Source organism: Eumetopias jubatus, unplaced genomic scaffold, assembly GCF_037043125.1.
Source record: "Eumetopias jubatus isolate StellerSeaLion01/CBP00866 unplaced genomic scaffold, mEumJub1_p1.0 scaffold_10, whole genome shotgun sequence".
NCBI classification, from domain to species: domain Eukaryota; kingdom Metazoa; phylum Chordata; class Mammalia; order Carnivora; family Otariidae; genus Eumetopias; species Eumetopias jubatus.
In genome coordinates, this window is record NW_028274816.1 from 50800603 (window position 1) to 50817481 (window position 16879).

Sequence of the window (16879 nt, forward strand, 5' to 3'; positions counted from 1 at the left end):
TGCTCACGGAAAGGAACAGGGAGGCCGGATAGCTGATCGTTAGTTGTTTTTGTTTTTAATGTCTCCAATAAGCAACACGATCTGCCCCTCCCGGCAGGGGAAGTGGGTCCCAAAGGGAAGGGGTCCAGCACCCACTTTGGGAGTGGGAGGCACAGACTGGAGAGGCCTTCAGGCTCAGCTCCCCCCAGGGGGTGTTATGTCTGGAGGGCCCACACTCCACCCAGGGTACATTAGACTTGGCCGACTTGGCCACAGGCCCCCTAGGAGCAGTGGAGGGCATGGGGAGCCCTGGGGAGCCCCGGGGCCCCTGTCCAAAACAGTTAGGAGTTTAGCGGCAGCCCTGGCCCCGGAAGCAGTTAGAGATTAGGGGAGGTTGACCCGCACCCTGCGGCTGTTACAGCTGAGCTGCCCAGGCCTCGGCCCCGGGGTGCTGTTAGAGATTTGCCAGGGTCAGGGGGCTGGGACCCCAGTTTTGAGAGGGGGTAGTTAGGAGACTGGGGCAATGTTCTGAGCTCCCCAGACAAGAGCTGCAAGTTAGAGGGGGCCAGGGCTGGTGGCGGCTCTGCTGTCCCGGGAGGTGCAGCTGTCACTGGCCCTGCTCCCCCTCCATGGTCCTGGCCTCCTCCTTGGCAGGAGGTGCAGAATTCCCGGGGGAAGCTGAAGTGTTGGGGTTGGGGCTCCCCGACCCTGCCTGGGCATCAATGATGGCATGCTCCTTCCGGACGAGGTCCTCCAGCTCCTTCTGCAGGGGGCAAAGTTCACAGAGGTCAGAGGTCACCATGCATCATGGGGTCAGAGGACCTGTGGGGCAGGGGTCTAGGGACAGGGCTCAGGGTGGGCCGAGGTGGCCCAGACTCCTTACCTTCCATCCAAGGAGGTCGGCGAGGGCCAGGCAGCCCTGGTCACAGTCACCCAGCCAGGCCACGTCCCTGTGGGTGGGAGAGTCAGAGCTCCCAGGCTTGTCCCAGGCCCCTTCCCGCCCTGCCCGGTCCGAGCGCCTTCCCACCTCAGCTGTGACCCTCGCAGGCCCAGGACTCACCTGTAGGCCTTCTTGGAGTCGAAGTCCATGCCTCCTCCGAGGCCCATCATCATCCCCAGGAAAGGGTCAGTCTGTGGGGGAGAGGGAAGCTCAGAACACAGACCCGGGAGCCCGATGGGCTGGGGTGTGTTCCCTGCTCTGTGACTTCGCTCAAGTGACCTGGCCTCCCTGAACCTCAGTTTCCTTATCTGTAGAGTGGGGGCCATCACCAAACCGCTCCTAGCAGTGTGCTGTCAGCGGGTGAATACTTAGAAAGTGCTTAGGGGGCGCCTGGCCGGCTCTGTAGGTAGAGCATGCGACTCTTGATCTCAGGGTCGTGAGTTCAAGCCCCATGTTGGGTGTGGAGCCTACTGAAAATAAAAAAAAAAAAAAACACAAAATAAAATAAAACAAATTAAAAAAAAAAAAAAGGAAGTGCTTAGAACAGCGCCTGGCACATGGCACGTTTGGCCTGTTCGAGGAACCATCCCTGCTGAGGGATGGGGGAGCAAGACCATCTCAGGAAAAGAGCCAAAAGCAGGAGTGGGCGCATCCCAATGCTGGGCTGTGGGCCCTGGGTCCGGCTTGCCCTGACTCTTCACTTGAACAAAGCTAAGCGTTCCTGTCCTGGCTTCAGTCGCTTCAAGGTGGGGTTCTAGCCCTTGCTCAGAAGGGTCCCGAGTGACCCAGAGGCCTGTAGAATCAGAGTCCAGGTGACCTGGAATCTGACCCCTCTGGATTCTAGAACGCCTGGTTCTGAGCTGGGGGGGTCCCAGTTTCCCAGGAAGCCAGTGAAAGGGAATGTGGGACCCGTGTGAGGAGGAGGAAGAGGGAAAAATCAGAGGGGGCCTCAAAAGCCAACTCACCTGCCCAGTCTTCTCCTTGTTGATGAGCAGGCGTGGGGTAGAGAGGGGTGCCCTGGGGGATGGCGAGCTCAGTGGTGAGGACCTGTCCTGGCTCCCCCAGCCCCCAGCAGCCCCCCTCCCAGTCCCAACCCCCAACCTACTTGCTGATGAGGGATGCAAAGGGCTGCACCTGCAGGGAGGTACCCATGATGATGAGGAGATCCACCTTCAAGAAGTCCTATGAAGGGAGGGCAGCCAGTGAGGGCTCCGGAGGCTCAGCAGGGGCTGGGCTGCCTCCCGCCACCCCCCATCTGCAGCTAGTTGGGGAAGCCACCTGCCCCAGGGCCCGGCCCTGGCTGCCCCCACGTCGGGGAGCACGGGGCCACTTACTGACTGCATGCAGGAGAAGAACCTTGCTGGGAGGTTCTCACCGAAGAACACGATGTCTGAGGCATATGGACAGACAGACACAGGAAGAGAGGGTGAAATGGGAGGCAGAGTCAGGGTCACAGAGAGAGAGAGAGAGAGAGAGAGAGAGAGAGAGAGAGAGAGAGAGGGCAGGAGCAGAAGGCAGACCCGAGGGCTGGGGTAGGAGCTGTGGAGCAGTGGGGACGGATCCAGGGCACTGGTCAGGGAGGGAGGGAGGCCCGAGGTGGGGTGGATGGGGCGTGTGGCCTTCTTGGGAAGGGGCTTATGGAGGGGTGGGGGTCCCAGCCCAAATCTCTCTGGGTTGGTCCCTGGCCCCGAGGCTCACCAGGCTTCACCACGCTGTGACATTTCTCACACTTGGGAGTCACCTCGGAGAAGATCTTCTCTGGGCGTGGAGAAGGGGAAGGGAGGGAAGGAGGTAAGCGACTCTGAGCTGGGGTCTGGGGCTGCAGCCAGCCTTCATTGTCCACAAATACACCTCAGTCGCTGGGGAGCCTCCTCGGGTGTTTGCCCTGCTCACCCTTCTCAGAGAGCTGTCCCCCGCACCTCCTCCCACCCCCCAGGATTCCAGGGGGGCTCCAGGCACCAGGCTACAGCTATGGACTTAAAGAATAAACACCAGAACAGACGATGAGCAGACGTTTGCCCTTTACAGGAGTAACTGGATCCCACCAACCCCTGACCTGGGCAATAAAGCTCTCCTAGTGGAGGGGCACCTGGGTGGCTCAGTCGTTAAGCGTCTGCCTTCAGCTCGGGTCATGATCCCAGGGTCCTGGGATCGAGCCCCACACTGGGCTCCCTGTTCGGCAGGAAGCCTGCTTCTCCCTCTCCCTCTCCCCCTGCTTGTGTTCCCTCTCTCGCTGTGTCTCTCTCTGTCAAATCAATCAATCAATCAATCAATCAATCTTAAAAAAAAAAAAAAGCTCTCCTAGTGGGTCTTGGAGGGCAGCTCTATTTTATCCTGGGTGAGAGGCCTGGTGAGTCCCAGGCCTGGTGACAGAGAGAGGGAGGAATCTGCAGACGATCCTGGGATGGGGATACAACCTTAGGCCCAGCTGCTTCCCATCCTTGGGTTCTGGGACAGACACCTCCACACACACACACACACACACACACACACACACACACACACGCACCATCCTTAGGATAATCATGCTCCTTATCGCTTATTGATTAAGGAAGCTTGAAAAGCATTCTGTCACTTGCAACCAACCCACAGAATCCTGGCTTGTTTGTTCAGCTCTTCATTCATTCCTTCAACAAACATTTACAGAGCCCTGTTGTGATGTCTGTAAAGGAACTGAAAACATTTCGGCATTGACAGCGTTTAGGATTTTGTGGGGGCTGCACGCGCTATTGCTGTCAGGGACACATAAGGGGGTGGTGTTCATTGTCCATTCCCCCCGGCTGCGCGCACTCGAGCTATTCTGGAAGGGTCACCCCAGCGGCGGTCAGCCGGCATCTAGGCAGAAAGGCCACCCTCCAGCGGCCCCACCACAAATGCCGCAGCTGTCCCTGTCTCACATGGACACCAGAGGCTTTGTGAAGTCAGCATAAAGAATGTCAGCAGTGGCTTGCCAGGGGTGAAATGCGGGGCTTCTGGGCAGCACAGTGGATGTCAGACAAGATTCTCACTGGCATTCGAGAAATGTGGACTGGCTGACTTTCTCCCCCCTCTGTTCTGGACACTCTGCTCTTCCGTGAACTGGGACGCTGACTTCAACAAGCCCTGTTGTCTGCACCCCTAGGGACAGCCGCCAGCCCTTGTCCCTAGCCAGGCCTGTGTCCAGGTTCACATTCCATGGAGTCTGACTCACAGGCCATTGGACCCTGTGCCGCTAGCTCAGTCCTGTCCAATATGGTGGTCACAGCCACGTGTGGCTTTTAACACTGAAATTACTAAAAATGATGTAAAATTCCAAATTCAGATCCTTGGTACCGTTGGTTACATCTGTGAGTGGCCGAGAGCCACATGCGGCAGTGGCCCCCATATGGGACAGCGCCGATCTGGACTCGAATGTCATTGCGTTTGCCCACACAGGACCGTGGTGTAAGGTCAGGTCAGAGCCCTCGTGTAAGAGAGAGCTGGGGGCCTTGTGACCGCACAGAACAGACCATGTGCTCTTCTGGTAGCTTCTATGCCAACACACGTCTCTGCATGGCTGAGCTGGGTGTGGAGCTTGCTTCCATCATAACCCAGCTGTGAGTTGGTGTTGGGAGCAACGAAACCCCGAGGCCGCCTCATCTCCGGGGGCTGCCGTCGGCCACAGAGCAGGACGGAGTGGGTGCCCACCGCCTGGAGCCCCTGAGGAGCAGACAGTGGGCAGGAGGCCTGCCCTCGAGGATGACCTCCAGAGCCTCACCTTTCATCCAGCTGAGCGAGTACTCCCGTCGGCAGAGGGGGCTGATGCAGTGCGAGGTGTAGAAGGTGCCGTGGGCCTCCACCAGGTCCTCAGACTCCAGGCCCGCCACTCGTTCTAGCGTGTCTATGTTCTGGAGGGAGAGACGGAGGGAAGAGGCTCAGGAGTGAGACACAGCCCCCTCGGCGGCAGAAGGCAGAGCAGGGCGCTGCGAAGAGAAGCAAATGGCAGAGAGAGAAGGAAGGGAGGGAGAAGCAAGGGGCAGGATTTGCTCTATAAACTCGTCTGCTCATTCTCAGGGGGTCACCGAAGTGTGAAAGTCACAGATGGTTAAAGGTGGAGCACAAACTCATACCGCTGCCACCATCAGCCCAGATGGAGTGTTTCTGCATAGTCAGGCCACTTTGTTTCCATTTTTCAGAAAACTTGTTTTTTTTTGTTGGGACCACATGACGTTAGTGGCACCTGCCAGAAATTTGTTGGCATTGATGGACAAGCCTACAGTGGCTCTGTTGGAAATAGAGCGCCCTCAGATGTGGCATCCTTGTGCAGTACCCAACCTGCACAGCTGTCTGTGGCAGCCCTGGCTGAGCAGTAACACAAATAAGTGAATCAGGAGGGTTTATTTGGTTTTAATCACTGTTTTCCTAATCAGCAGTCGGGTTTCTTACTGTGGTCTGTTTCACAGACAGCACATTAACTGGCATTCTTTTAAGACGCGAATATATTCCTCATTAAACCAGCAAGACTATTCTTCCCTTCCACATAGACATATGTGCTCTCTCATTTTTCTTAAAGCATGCAGCACCCCCCCCGCAGCAGCTTTTGTTTGCCCGTGAGGAATGCTGCGGAGGCAGGTGCTGAAGGAGCCCCCAGCACGCGGGCAGATGCCACCCCGAGGCAGTTGGTCACGTGCAGGCCACAGCTGACCCAGCACAGCCTCCCTGAGACTCCAGGCACAACCGAAAGGGTTCTCTTTCAAGGGCAGATGGCCCCAACTGCTCTCTTCACTCCCTGCCAGCAATCAGCTTGTTCCCCAAACGTGCAGACAAGAGCCAGTGTTCCCAGACTCTCTCTGCAGCTTTTCCCCTCCCCCCCAGCATTAGCTTTGTCTTTGTTACTTGACTCAGTCTACAGCCCCCCTCACACGTGAGGAAGCAAGCAGTGTGCGTGCAAATAATTAAACAGCATGTAAAAGAACTACTGAGCCGCCTCTGTTTTTCCGAGGCCACTTCTGATAGAGAAACCACCAGCGAGAAACGAATGCAGCTGTCCTGTATGTCCTGATATGGAAATGATCCCTCCAAGACGTTAAAAGGCACAGGAGAACAAAGGCTGTGGGAAAACTATACGTGAGGTGTGTATTTGTTTGCCTGTGTATAGAATATTTTTAAAGGTGATACAAGGGGCACCTGGGTGGCTCATCAGTTAAGAGTCTGCCTTGGGCTCAGGTCATGATCCCGGGGTCCTGGGATGGAGCCCCGCATCAGGCTCCCTGCTCGGCGGGGACCTGCCTCTCCCTCTCCCTCTGCCGCTCCCCCTGCTTGTGTGCTCTCTGTCTAATAAATAAATAAAATCTTAAAAAAAAAATAAAGGTGTTAGGAGAAGCCAACAACAGCAGTGGCGCCTAGGGAGGGAAGCTGAGGGCTGGGGAGTACGGCCCCAGGACGCCCTCTCCTAAAGGACAGGTGGTGATGAACACATGATGGTATGCGGCGAGTGACATGTGGCCTGGGTGTGTGGCAGCAAGCAGGGCACGGTGAGGATGGGCAGTGGCCACCCAGCTCCAGCCCAGTGCTCCCCCGGGGGACAGCCAGCTCTTCTCAATCTGCAGGAGGAGCCTGAAGTCCGGATTTTCAACTGAACTCTCTTGCTTTTTAAACCTTGGCTCCTTTTTTGTTTCAGAACACTGTGTCCCCCTGATGGACACAAAGGCAACAGCGGTTTTGAAAAAGCATGAAGTTGGGGGCGCCTGGCTGGTTCACTAGGTAGAACAGAGTGTGCGACTCTTGAGCTCGAGGTTGGGAGTTTGAGTCCCACGTTGGATGGAGAGATTACTTAAAAATAAAATCTTAAGGAAGGAAGGAAGGAAGGAAGGAAGGAAGGAAGGGCAGGAAGCTGCTATGTGGGTGAGGATATGGAAGGGTCTTCCACACTGGAAGTTAAGTGAGAGAAAGCCCAGTATAAGCCCTACGTGTAGGGTAAATGCCATGAATATATTTAAAAGCTACTTTGCTGCAGAGATCGCAGGGGCTTGAGTGAACAGGGCAACTGTTTTCATGTTTGAATGGAGACTTGTATCTGGAGATAAAAATAGCGATCATACCTAGCTCCAGAAGTGCAACATCATCACAATCCGGAAAGAGGAGAAGACAGTGTGTTCCAGAAAACTGGGTCAGTGACTCAAAAAGTGGCTGAGGTTGACGGAGAGGGTGACAAGTTTTAAGAAAACAAACAAAGCGGTCTCCTGAAACATGAGAGTGGAACATTTTTTTTTCCCCCACGTTTGTCTGTTTTCTGTAATCGGCCGTTTTGCTGAGGTGTGTGCTGTTAAAGCCACGCATTCCCTGTTGCCAGTAGCGGAGACACGCCTGCACCTTCCCCACGGGCCCCGGAACGAACTGCTGCTGGCTCTCACGGAGAAGCAGCCCTGCCCGCTCTACCTTCCAAGCAGATTCAGAAGCTGCACGCTTCTCCCCTCAGCGGCCCTCACCCTGGGCCAGCCTCCATCCTCTGCTCCGAACGTCACAGCGGCCTCCTCCGTGGTCTCCGCACCCCCGAGTTGTCCCCGACATGCAGTCGGAGGGACCCCTGCGTCAGGTCACGACCCACCCTGCTCGGAGCCCTCCTGCGGCTCCCTCTCATTCAGCCCTTGCTGTGGCCCCAAGGTTCCACATGGTCAGTCCCCGTCCCCTCCCTGAGCTCGCCTCCTCCGTTCTCTCCTGCCGTTCTCTCTGCTCACTCGGATGCAGCTTCTCGAACATGCCAAATACAGTCTCACCTCAGGACCTTTGCCCCGGCTGTTCCCTTTGCCTGGAACCCACTCTGCCCCTAGGTGATCCCGTGGCTCCCTCCGTCCCCTCCTAGAGGTCTTTGTCTAAATGCACCCTCCTCAGTGAGGCCTTCCCTGATGCCTGTTGACAACAGCATCCCTCCCCCCGCCCCAACACTTCTAATTCCCTTTCGGGCTTAATCGTGCTCCACAGACCCCATCACACCCTAGCTGTGCTTCCCACCCGTGCTGTCCACTGTCTCTCTCCCCACAGCAGACTGTCAGCTCTAGGAGGGCAGGGATATCGCCACCAGCAGGGCCTGACGCGGGCTCGGCACTCAGTAAGCACTTGTGACAGAAGATGATGACACGGGGCCGCAGCGCGGATTCCATGAAATCACGCACAAGGGAGCCCTTGGCTTGGAGTGAGCTGTGTGTGTCGTGTCTGAGCCACGTCCCGTGGATAAAATGGACTCTGGGAAGAAAGGTCAGGTTTATCCTGAGCTGGGGCTCGGCCCGGAAGGAGGAGGCTGTCCTTTCTCAGGCCACCACCTCCAGTTCTAGGCAGCGGGCTCCTGCCCCCGTTTGAGAAATCTGGACTTAAAAGAAATTCATCCTCCCCCTGGTGGCAGCTTCTCAGGCTGGCAGGCTCCAAATTGCCAGGTGCAGGAAGAAAATGTTAGAATGCCCGTTTATCTTCAAGTATTCTCTCTCTCTTCTATAATTTTGGGTTCTGAGGTATCATTTTTTTTAAGATTTATTTATTTATTTTAGAAGGAGAGAGAGAGAGTGAGCGAGCACACAGGGAGGGGAAGGGCAGAGGCAGAGGGAGAGAAAGTCTCAAACAGACTTCAGTCTGAGCGAGGAGCCTGACGTGGGGCTCGATCTCAAAACCCCGAGACCATGACCTGAGCTGAAATCAAGAGTGGGGCGCTCAACCGAATGAGCACCCAGGAGTGCCCTGAGGGATCATTTACAACATGATATAACATGATATGACAGCTGTTACTGGCTCTGTGTAATTTCAGTACGTATTCACGTGCATTCATAAAACACCACATTCCTAAATCAAAGGTAGGGGCGCCAGTTTTTACGGTGAGGGGTGCGAGACGCCCAAAATGTCTTGCTGGCTAATCCAGAAGCCCACAACGTGAGCTGTCCTTGCCAGCGAGCTCCAGGGCAAGGCCCTTGGCTCAGCACCCGACACGGATGAGCCATGGCCCGTGTCACACGTGAGGCCTTTGTGCAAATTCTAAAAAGATGCCCCTTCCTTAAGACTCCCCATCTGCCAGTTGGAAAGCGGTCACAGTGTGCTGATTTTGTCAGCTCCGGTCACCCGGTGGCCATGTGCTGAAAACCCTAACAGAACAGGAAATCTCCACGGCAAATGGTGGCCCCTCACACGTGAGGTCCCTTGCCCCCGCACTCAGGATGGCGCTGAGCGGAGCTCCCTGCCACGTCACCACACACCTGAAGGGCGGGGCTCTTCTGGCCTCTGCTTTACAGAAGGGGAAACTGAGGCCGAGGGGGGGTGCAGCGCCCACGGCCGCCTACCTGCGTGTAGCAGCGCAGCAGTAGCTCCTTCTCCTTCAGCAGGCGGATGAAGTAGTGACAGATGGTCGGCTGGAGGGGAGCAAGCGGAACCACGCCGGTCGTGACAGAGCCCAGGGGCCATGCATCGCCACCGGCCGGGAAGTGTTCCAGGCGCTCTGGCTGGTTTACCTCATGGAATCATCACTAGCCCCATTTCTCAGATGGGAAAACGGAGGCTCAAGGTCACAAGAGCAGGAAATGAGGGACCAGGAGGTGGACCCAGGTGGCCCGGAGCCCAGGGCCTTCATGACCACGTGACACTTGTCTGAAGGGCCCCAGAGGAAGCCTTTCCCATGCCTGCTGTCCCCCCAAGCTTTCCTGTGCCCCACCCCTGGCAAAAAGGAGCTCACCTTGAACTGCCCAGGATAGAGTTCCTTGGCAAGAGCAAAGAAGGGCTCTGGGTGTTTCTGTGGGAGAGAGAACCAGAGGGCTGGTGGGCACCCAGATGCCCCTGGTGAGCTGAGAGCTGGGGTCAGGCGATCCCCACCCCTCCCTCACCATTACAGACATTCCTGCCTGGGGAGCACATACCTTGAAGTAGCCAATCTCAAAGATGGCCTCCGGGTAGGGAAGATGGTACTTCTCTAGGTTGGCATAGAGGCCCGTGGATGGGGAGCGGAAGTCAGGGATGCCGGCGGCTGGGGGAGGTGGGGCAGGGAGCAATGGGTCAGGGACCTCGGGCCCATCTATACCCCATCAATCCCTCCCAATCAAGGGCTCAGACACGGCTTCCCCCAGTCCCTGGATTGGGGTCCCCCAACATGACGGTGGCTACTCGGGGGGAGGGGACGCACTTACACGTGGAGATCCCAGCTCCCACCAAGCAGATGACCCTGCGACCTGGAGGAGAGGAGTTTCTGCATCATATGACAGTGCGCTCAGCCCCAAAATAACAGCACCCATCACAGCCCCTGACGCCATTCTCAGTGCCAGGCCCCACGGCGGGCATTTCAGATGCATGAATGGTCTTCCCAATCATCTTGGGGGGGGTGTATTAACACCCCCACTTTACAGATGAGAAAACCAAGGCTCAGATAGAGGAAGGATCATGCAGTCAACTGGTGGCAGAGTCAGCATGGAGACAAAGAATTTACTATTTCAAATTATACCAAATTAGACAGATTCGAGAAACGGCCACTTGGAGAGAAGTTTCCCCTCCTAACTAGATCTAGACAAAAACGTATGAGCTCTTAGAGAGAAGGCTGGGGGCAGCGGTGGGGGTTCCCCCCCCTCCCAGAAGAGCTACATGTTATTGTAGAAATCTCTGGCTATGCCTCACCTTTTGGACACAATCTTGAATGACCATCTATTTCTAGCATGTTCCTTCAGCATATTCCTTTCCTCTATAATCAAACACATCAGCCACCGAAGTCTGATGAAGACCAAAGATTTGCCCCTCTTGGCCCTCACCCAGTGAACAGCAGGTAGATAAGAGGGCTTCAGATCTTAGCTCTCCTGCTCACCAGCGGGGCGGGGGAAGGGGTCTTAGTTCAGATCTCCCCTCTGGGCTTCCGCTTCCTGCTCTGTAAAATGGGCCTAATTACAGTACTGACTTCATGGGGCTGTCAAGAGAATGAATTCATTTGTGTAAAGCTTAGACCAGTGCCCGGCACTGAACGGACCCTATAGATGTGTCTGCTATTATTCTTTGAGTCAGCTGCACTTCTTGAGACCCAGGACTTGTACGCGTATAAGCACTTCACTCCGTTTCCTCCCGGCTTTCAGAAAAGAGGTTGGGAGGGTGTGGTAGGAGTCCCATCATTTCCCAAGCACACGGGGCTATGCAGAAATAGCCCTGTTGCCTCGTCAGCTGCTGGCGGGCAGCCCTGCCACGGGGGACCCTGGCATCTGCCTGTCAGCTGATGGTCAGGCACAAGTGTGAGGCCTGTGAACTGGGGACTTCTGGGGTAACCTGTGCAAGGGTGACGAAGCCCTCGGCTTTGTCTCGGGGCTGCCATCGGACCGGGGCCAGCTGGACCCAGCTGGGGCCACGTGGGAGGGAGCATGTGCTCTGGATTCAGGAGCCCTGACTGCCTCTTACCAGATGTGTGACCCTGCATGGAGTCACAACCTCTCTGTGCCTCCGCTTCCTCCTCTGTCCAGATCACACCTATCGAGTGCCTAGCCCAGTGCCTGGCAAATGGGGACGGCTCAGTTAACTGTTGTTCTTCGCTGTGCCCCTCATAGGCAGCCTCATGAGCCAACTGTCCGTCCCAAAACCCAAGTGCGGGAGGATGGAAGCAACTAGAGCTTTGCGGCCATTGCCTGTGCTGTCTTTGGGGGAGGAGATGTCTGCAGACAGCTGCCCGGCCCGGCCCGGGAGAGGGAGGCTCAGGGCAGCAAGCCTGGACGCCTGAGCAGGGAGACGGCAGCAGCTGGAGGACAGGGAAACGGGAGAAGACGTTCTCAACAAAAGGCTGTTCAGGGCCCTCAAAGGGTCGATTGTTCTAGTTGAGGACTGCCGAGGGCCCGGTGTCTCGGACTCTGGTGACCTCAACTTGCAGCAAGGAACAGAAATGGCATGGTGACCTAGTAGAGAGGCACCTCCATAGCACCCCGAAACGCGCCTCCTGTAATAGTCACAGGGCACGCGGCTCTTCCGGGCCCTCTTCCGGGCATTTACGTCTCTACTCAGGTGTTGCACCCCTCAGGACCCTATGGGGTAATTACTATTGGTATCACCTTCAGGCTGTCAAACACGTCTGGCCAATCAGCAATGGAGGTGTGACCCACGCATGGCCAATCAGAGACACGGTGGTTGGTTTGCGGCAGGAGCGTGTCCCAACCTGGTCCAATTGGGGCCCATCTCTGCCCTTTCGCTTGAGCCCCTGGAAGGAGATACTAGGCTGGTGGAACTGACACTCGGTCAGTGTCAGGTCCCTTCCACCTCAACACAGAAAAGCTGCGCCAGAGGGGGTTAAGATTCTTGACAACACGGAAGCCTCTGAATCCAGCCACGCTTAACGCTGGATTTTAGTTAGAGGGTCAATACTCCCTTTTTGGCCTAAGCCTGGTGGAGCTGGGTTTCTTGTTACTTGGAAGCAAAAGGTGTGATGGTTCAAGTGGCGGCGGCTGAGAAGTCACTTGGGGCCCGGGGCCGGGCAAGTGGCGCAAGGCAGGGCGGGGACTCACAGCGCTCGCTCTGCATGTAGCGCGTCACCCCTTCCAGGGTCAGGTCGTCCAACAGACGCTCCTTCTGGGTGCCCAGGCCCAGTGTCTGGGAGAAGAAATTCCGCAGGAAGTCCACTGGCCAAAAAGCAGAGCGAGAACAGCAGGGTGGGCGTTCAGTTGGGGTGCACTGGGGCCCCGAGTGCCCCTGCCCCAGACAGCCCTGGGATCCCCCACCCTCCCACAACCGGGGACCTCTAGGTTGCATTGCACCCAGTATACATACTCTGACTGTCACCCTCAGTGGGGGTGAGGGGTAGCAACTACATCCCTGCCCTAAACCGCTCCTCCAGAACCCCACTCCCAAGGAAGGTACTCACTCTCGGCTTCTCCGCCTGCAGCTCCTTCCTCAGTGTCTGAATCTGAGTCCTGGAAGGGGTGGGGGTGGGGTGACCAGGCCCCAGAAGTGGGGTTAGGCAGGGAGGAGAGGGGAGGGTGGCACCCGGGTCTGGGGCGAAAGGCTCCGGCTGGGAGTGGGCCCAAGGAAGAGAGGGGTGGTCCGGGGGCCAGTGTGCTTGGGCTCTGGGATGGGCTGCATGGGGTAGAAACCTGGTCCTGCTCTCGAGGAGCGTCAGTTCTTTGCTGTTCTGAGTCTGATGCTCCTCATCTTGGAAACGGAGCTCAGAGGAGGTGGCACGGCCATCAGAGGGCTATCTGGGATGACACGCGTTAACCCAGAGGAGGTGCTCTGCGCAGCACCCAGTGGGGTAAGCGCTTGGGAAGTGCTGACATTGCCCGGTGTCCCGAGCCCTTGCCTTGCAGCCCTGCCTGTCCCCTGCGGCGTGGGCCCGCTGCCCTCCTCACCACAGCCACTCCTGTGAATGATGCCAGCGGAAACGCCCCCGTCCTCCCCCTGGGGCCCTCAGCGCTCCTGCCTGGAGCCCTGGACGCCACCTGTCCAGCCCCTCCGTGTCATTATCTAGCGTCATTATCCACTCCGCCGCTCAGCCAGGCTCCCAGATGGCCGGTGCTAGACTCTGTCCTGGGCCCTCCCTACCTCCTCTCTCCACCTTCCCTGGGCTAGCTCCCTCATCTGTGCCAATGGTCTTGGCCTAGCCATTGATAATGCCACCTCCTAGTCCCCAGATCCGGGGTTCCCACAGCCTCCTGGATGCCTCCTCCTAAGTGACTCCTGGCCTCCCTTTCCCACCACATTTCAAACTGGGCTTTAGCATCTCTCCTAAACCTGCCCCTCCTCCTAGGCCCCATCTCAGTGTGGCTTCTGTCCCCCAGTCTTTGTCTCCCTCTCCTGCCCTCCCATCATAATGTGTCCCCTCCCCGGGGCTCTACCTGGTCCAGCCTGTACTCCCTCCGGGGGCCCTGTCCTGGCCTCCTCCCTAAGCTCCCAGCCTCAGCCTCCACCTCTGATGGACTCTACTGCCCTCTGGGTGATGGCCTGGCTGTGTCGGCCCACCCCGCCCTCCGCTCCAAGCGCCCCTCTTGCTGGCTTCTTCAGTCTAACCATCCAATCGCCAACAGCTATGGAGTCCGCCATGACGTCAGCTCCAAGATGGTGGGATTTTTCATCTTTACCCATGGACGCCCAGCACCAAGAACAGCGTCTGGCCCCTGGCAGGATCTCCAGAACTAACCACCACTGAACGAATGGATACTTGCTGTGTGCTACACCAGGGCTGGGCCCTGCAACAGACCTCACAAAAACACAGTTCTGACTAACGCACTCTCCTGCCTAAAACCCCTCCAGTGACAGACTCCCCCATCATTCTCTGCTCTGGTTTCAAGCCTTTTTGAATAGGAACTGCCCTTCCAAACATGTTTAAATTTTTAAATTGCTTTTCCATAAGCTTTGCAAAAACTTTGACCATTAGACCATGTGTGACTTGAGGCACTTGCCTCTAGTTCCCTCACCCACCCTGGTCACGATGACCACCCTTAACAGTACAGTGGTAATGACTCTAGATTTTTTTCTCTGCACATAAAACTCATTCGTTTTCCAGAAATGGGTCATGCCATAGTACAACGTCTTCCGTCTTCCGCAGAACAATATACTATAGATCCACCTTGTCCTTTAAAAAAGCTACATAGTGTTGCATTGTAAGGATGAGCCATAGTTCATTTAACCCGCCTACTGATGGCCACTTGGGCTGTTTCCAGTGTTGCCCTTATCACAGACAATGCTGCAATTTACATCCTCAAATCTCTCTTTCTGGGACTGAGGGTCCCTTTTTAACATTAAACCTTTCTCTGTGACAGTGGCTGAGCCCCGGGATCCAGGCGAGGGAGAAGCCCCGGCCTGACAGGAAGCTTTCAGCCCCTCAGTGTGGCCCTGCTGTGCATCTGTCAGGGGCTTTCATCTCAGCTTCTGCACTGCCCTACATCTGAATGGCGATCTTGCGTCTCTGGGAGCGTTGGCAGTCTTTCAGGCTGCAGACAGCGAGGCTCTGTGGGAGGACTCAGGGGCCCTGTCCAGCATGTGGGAGCAACTTGGCCTAAGGGGGAGCTGGACGTGCTGGTGGGGCCTTCAGGTCTCTGTGAGGCGGCCTGGCTACCTCTTCCTGAAGTTTCTGGAAGGCAACCTGCAGGGTGCTGTGGGTTGCAAAGTGGTCCCTGCTCTTCTAGCAGGGGGACCAGAGGACAAGTTACGTAACAGCTCTGCCTCAGATTCCTCATCTGTAAAATGGTCCCAGGAGGCCTTGCCCCCCCCCGCAAGGGATTCTGGGAAGATGAAATGAAATGATGTACATAAAGCACTGAGCGGAGTACCCAGCTGGTATAAGTACTCAATAAATGCTAACCTCGGCTATAATTAGCTAACCACCCCCAGCCACCAGGCTAGTGACCATATCCTACCCTTCATGCCCCCCAGTCTTTGCACAAGCTGTGCACTCTGCATGGAACGCCATTTCTCACCCTGCCTAAGACAATTCTAAGTCACTCTTCACTTACTGTGAGGTGTCTGCACCTCAATCTGACTCCTAGGCCAGCCTGTGGGTTCGCCCAGGGAACGGACCGGCTGGAGTCTCTGTGACCCCACAGAGTTTACTCTGCCTTGAGCTACTTTCATAATCACCCTGGAGGGTCATTTCTAGTCACCTGTCCATGAGATTTGTGTGTTCAGGGACCAAATCGGATGCCCGTCTCTTCCAGGCCCAGCATAAATGAGGTTCAGAAAAGATAGGGGGAGGGAGCAAGGAAAGAGAAAAGTTTGGGAGGGCAGGCCTGGAGTTGAGGCTGCACACCCTTCTCTGACAGTCCCCAGAATCCACCATTCCCCAGGAGGCTGAACCAGGAGTTGGGGCAAGGGACTGGGGCAGTGAGCTGAGGGCCCTGGGGTAACTGTGTCCCCTTTGCCACCTCCCCCCGGTGTGGGGTGCGGGAACAAGTCCATCTCTCTCCTTCCCTCCACCCTTCCCCAAATCTCACCTGAGCCTCCTGCACCTTCCCTGCCTGGGTCTCCAGAGGGTCAGAGGCTGGGGGAGGAGGGGGAGCAGACGTGGTTACAGTGGGGGGCATGGTTAAGTTGGAATGAAGGGCTTCAAAGCAGAGGGGCAGGGGGCAAGAAGACCCACCAAGCTAATTACACTGGGGTGGGAGGTGGGGGTAAAAGTGGAGTAGAGGAAGGGAGGGGATGGGTAAAAGTAGACCATATTAGAATAGACAGTGCTGTCAGGAGAAGTGGTTAGTGAGGGACAAGGAGGCTGGGGCTAGAAGGTTTAGGAGAGGGAGGAGAAAGCAAAGCATACAGGGCATGGGGGAAGACTTAGAAGTGAGGAAGGAAATAGTGTGTGTGTGCGTGCGCGCGCGTGTGTGTGCAGGGAGGGTTAGGTTTACTAACAGAGGGAAATTTAAAAAGGAAGAGAGGAGATAAGAAAATACTCTGAGTAGAGACGGGTTTAGGAGAGGAGGTGCAGTGGGGATGGCATGTTTAGGAGGGGCACAGGAACTAGAGGGAAGAGATAGGAGAGGGGCACCAGGGGTCCGCTAGCATCCTACAGTTCCGCCTAACAACCAGGTACCCTTAGCAACCGGGTCCGCGGCAACCTAAGTCCTTAGCAACGAGGGTCCTCAGCAACCAAGGTGCGAGAAACACGCGATCATTAGGAACTTGGGGGACGTGGCAAACGGACCCTTAAAAGCTCGCGACCCAGAAACCCACCAACCTAGCAAGATGGATCACTTAGCAACGACCCTCCACCCCCGCCCCGAATCCCACTCCCCGCCATGCAGCCCCAACCTCCAGCCCCACCGTGCCCCTCCTCGGGCCCCGGGGCCTGCAGCCCTCCGCCAGGCCCCGGCGCGGCCCGACCCTCCCACCGGGGCCCCCGACTCACGGTCCGGCTCGGCCATGGGCGCGGGGCGGGGGCCCTCGGGGCTGTCACCGACGGCTCTGTCCCGTGACGGCACCGGAAACAGGAGGGGCAGAGATAGGGCAAAGAACTACAACTCCCAGCAGCCATCGAGGATGCAGACGGGTTTTTCGCACAGCGTCCGGCGCGCGCCGCTCTTATGTTAG

The 16879-nt window shown here is 56.6% G+C and overlaps 1 protein-coding gene across 5 annotated transcripts; it reads right to left on the bottom strand.

The window, feature by feature from the left end:
- Positions 1-31: 31 nt before the first annotated feature.
- SIRT2 (sirtuin 2) lies at positions 32-16823 on the bottom strand. 5 transcript variants are annotated; one of them, XM_028090649.2, is made up of 16 exons: positions 16698-16789; positions 15790-15836; positions 12726-12774; positions 12370-12483; positions 10036-10077; positions 9769-9875; positions 9588-9644; positions 9199-9267; positions 4656-4785; positions 2618-2677; positions 2254-2309; positions 2025-2101; positions 1885-1936; positions 1040-1110; positions 863-929; positions 32-742 (listed from the first exon to the last, which is right to left on the bottom strand). In XM_028090649.2, exons 1-16 carry the CDS (start codon positions 16711-16713, stop codon positions 587-589), a joined length of 1170 nt encoding a protein of 389 aa, XP_027946450.1. In that variant the 5' UTR covers positions 16714-16789; the 3' UTR covers positions 32-586. The 5 variants fall into 5 exon arrangements, with proteins under 5 accessions (XP_027946450.1, XP_087883724.1, XP_087883725.1 ...); XM_088027598.1 differs by lacking the exon at positions 15790-15836 and adding an exon at positions 12955-13059 and having other exon boundaries at positions 16698-16763; XM_088027599.1 differs by lacking the exon at positions 15790-15836 and adding an exon at positions 12955-13055 and having other exon boundaries at positions 16698-16754.
- Between the last annotated feature and the right edge of the window lie 56 nt (positions 16824-16879).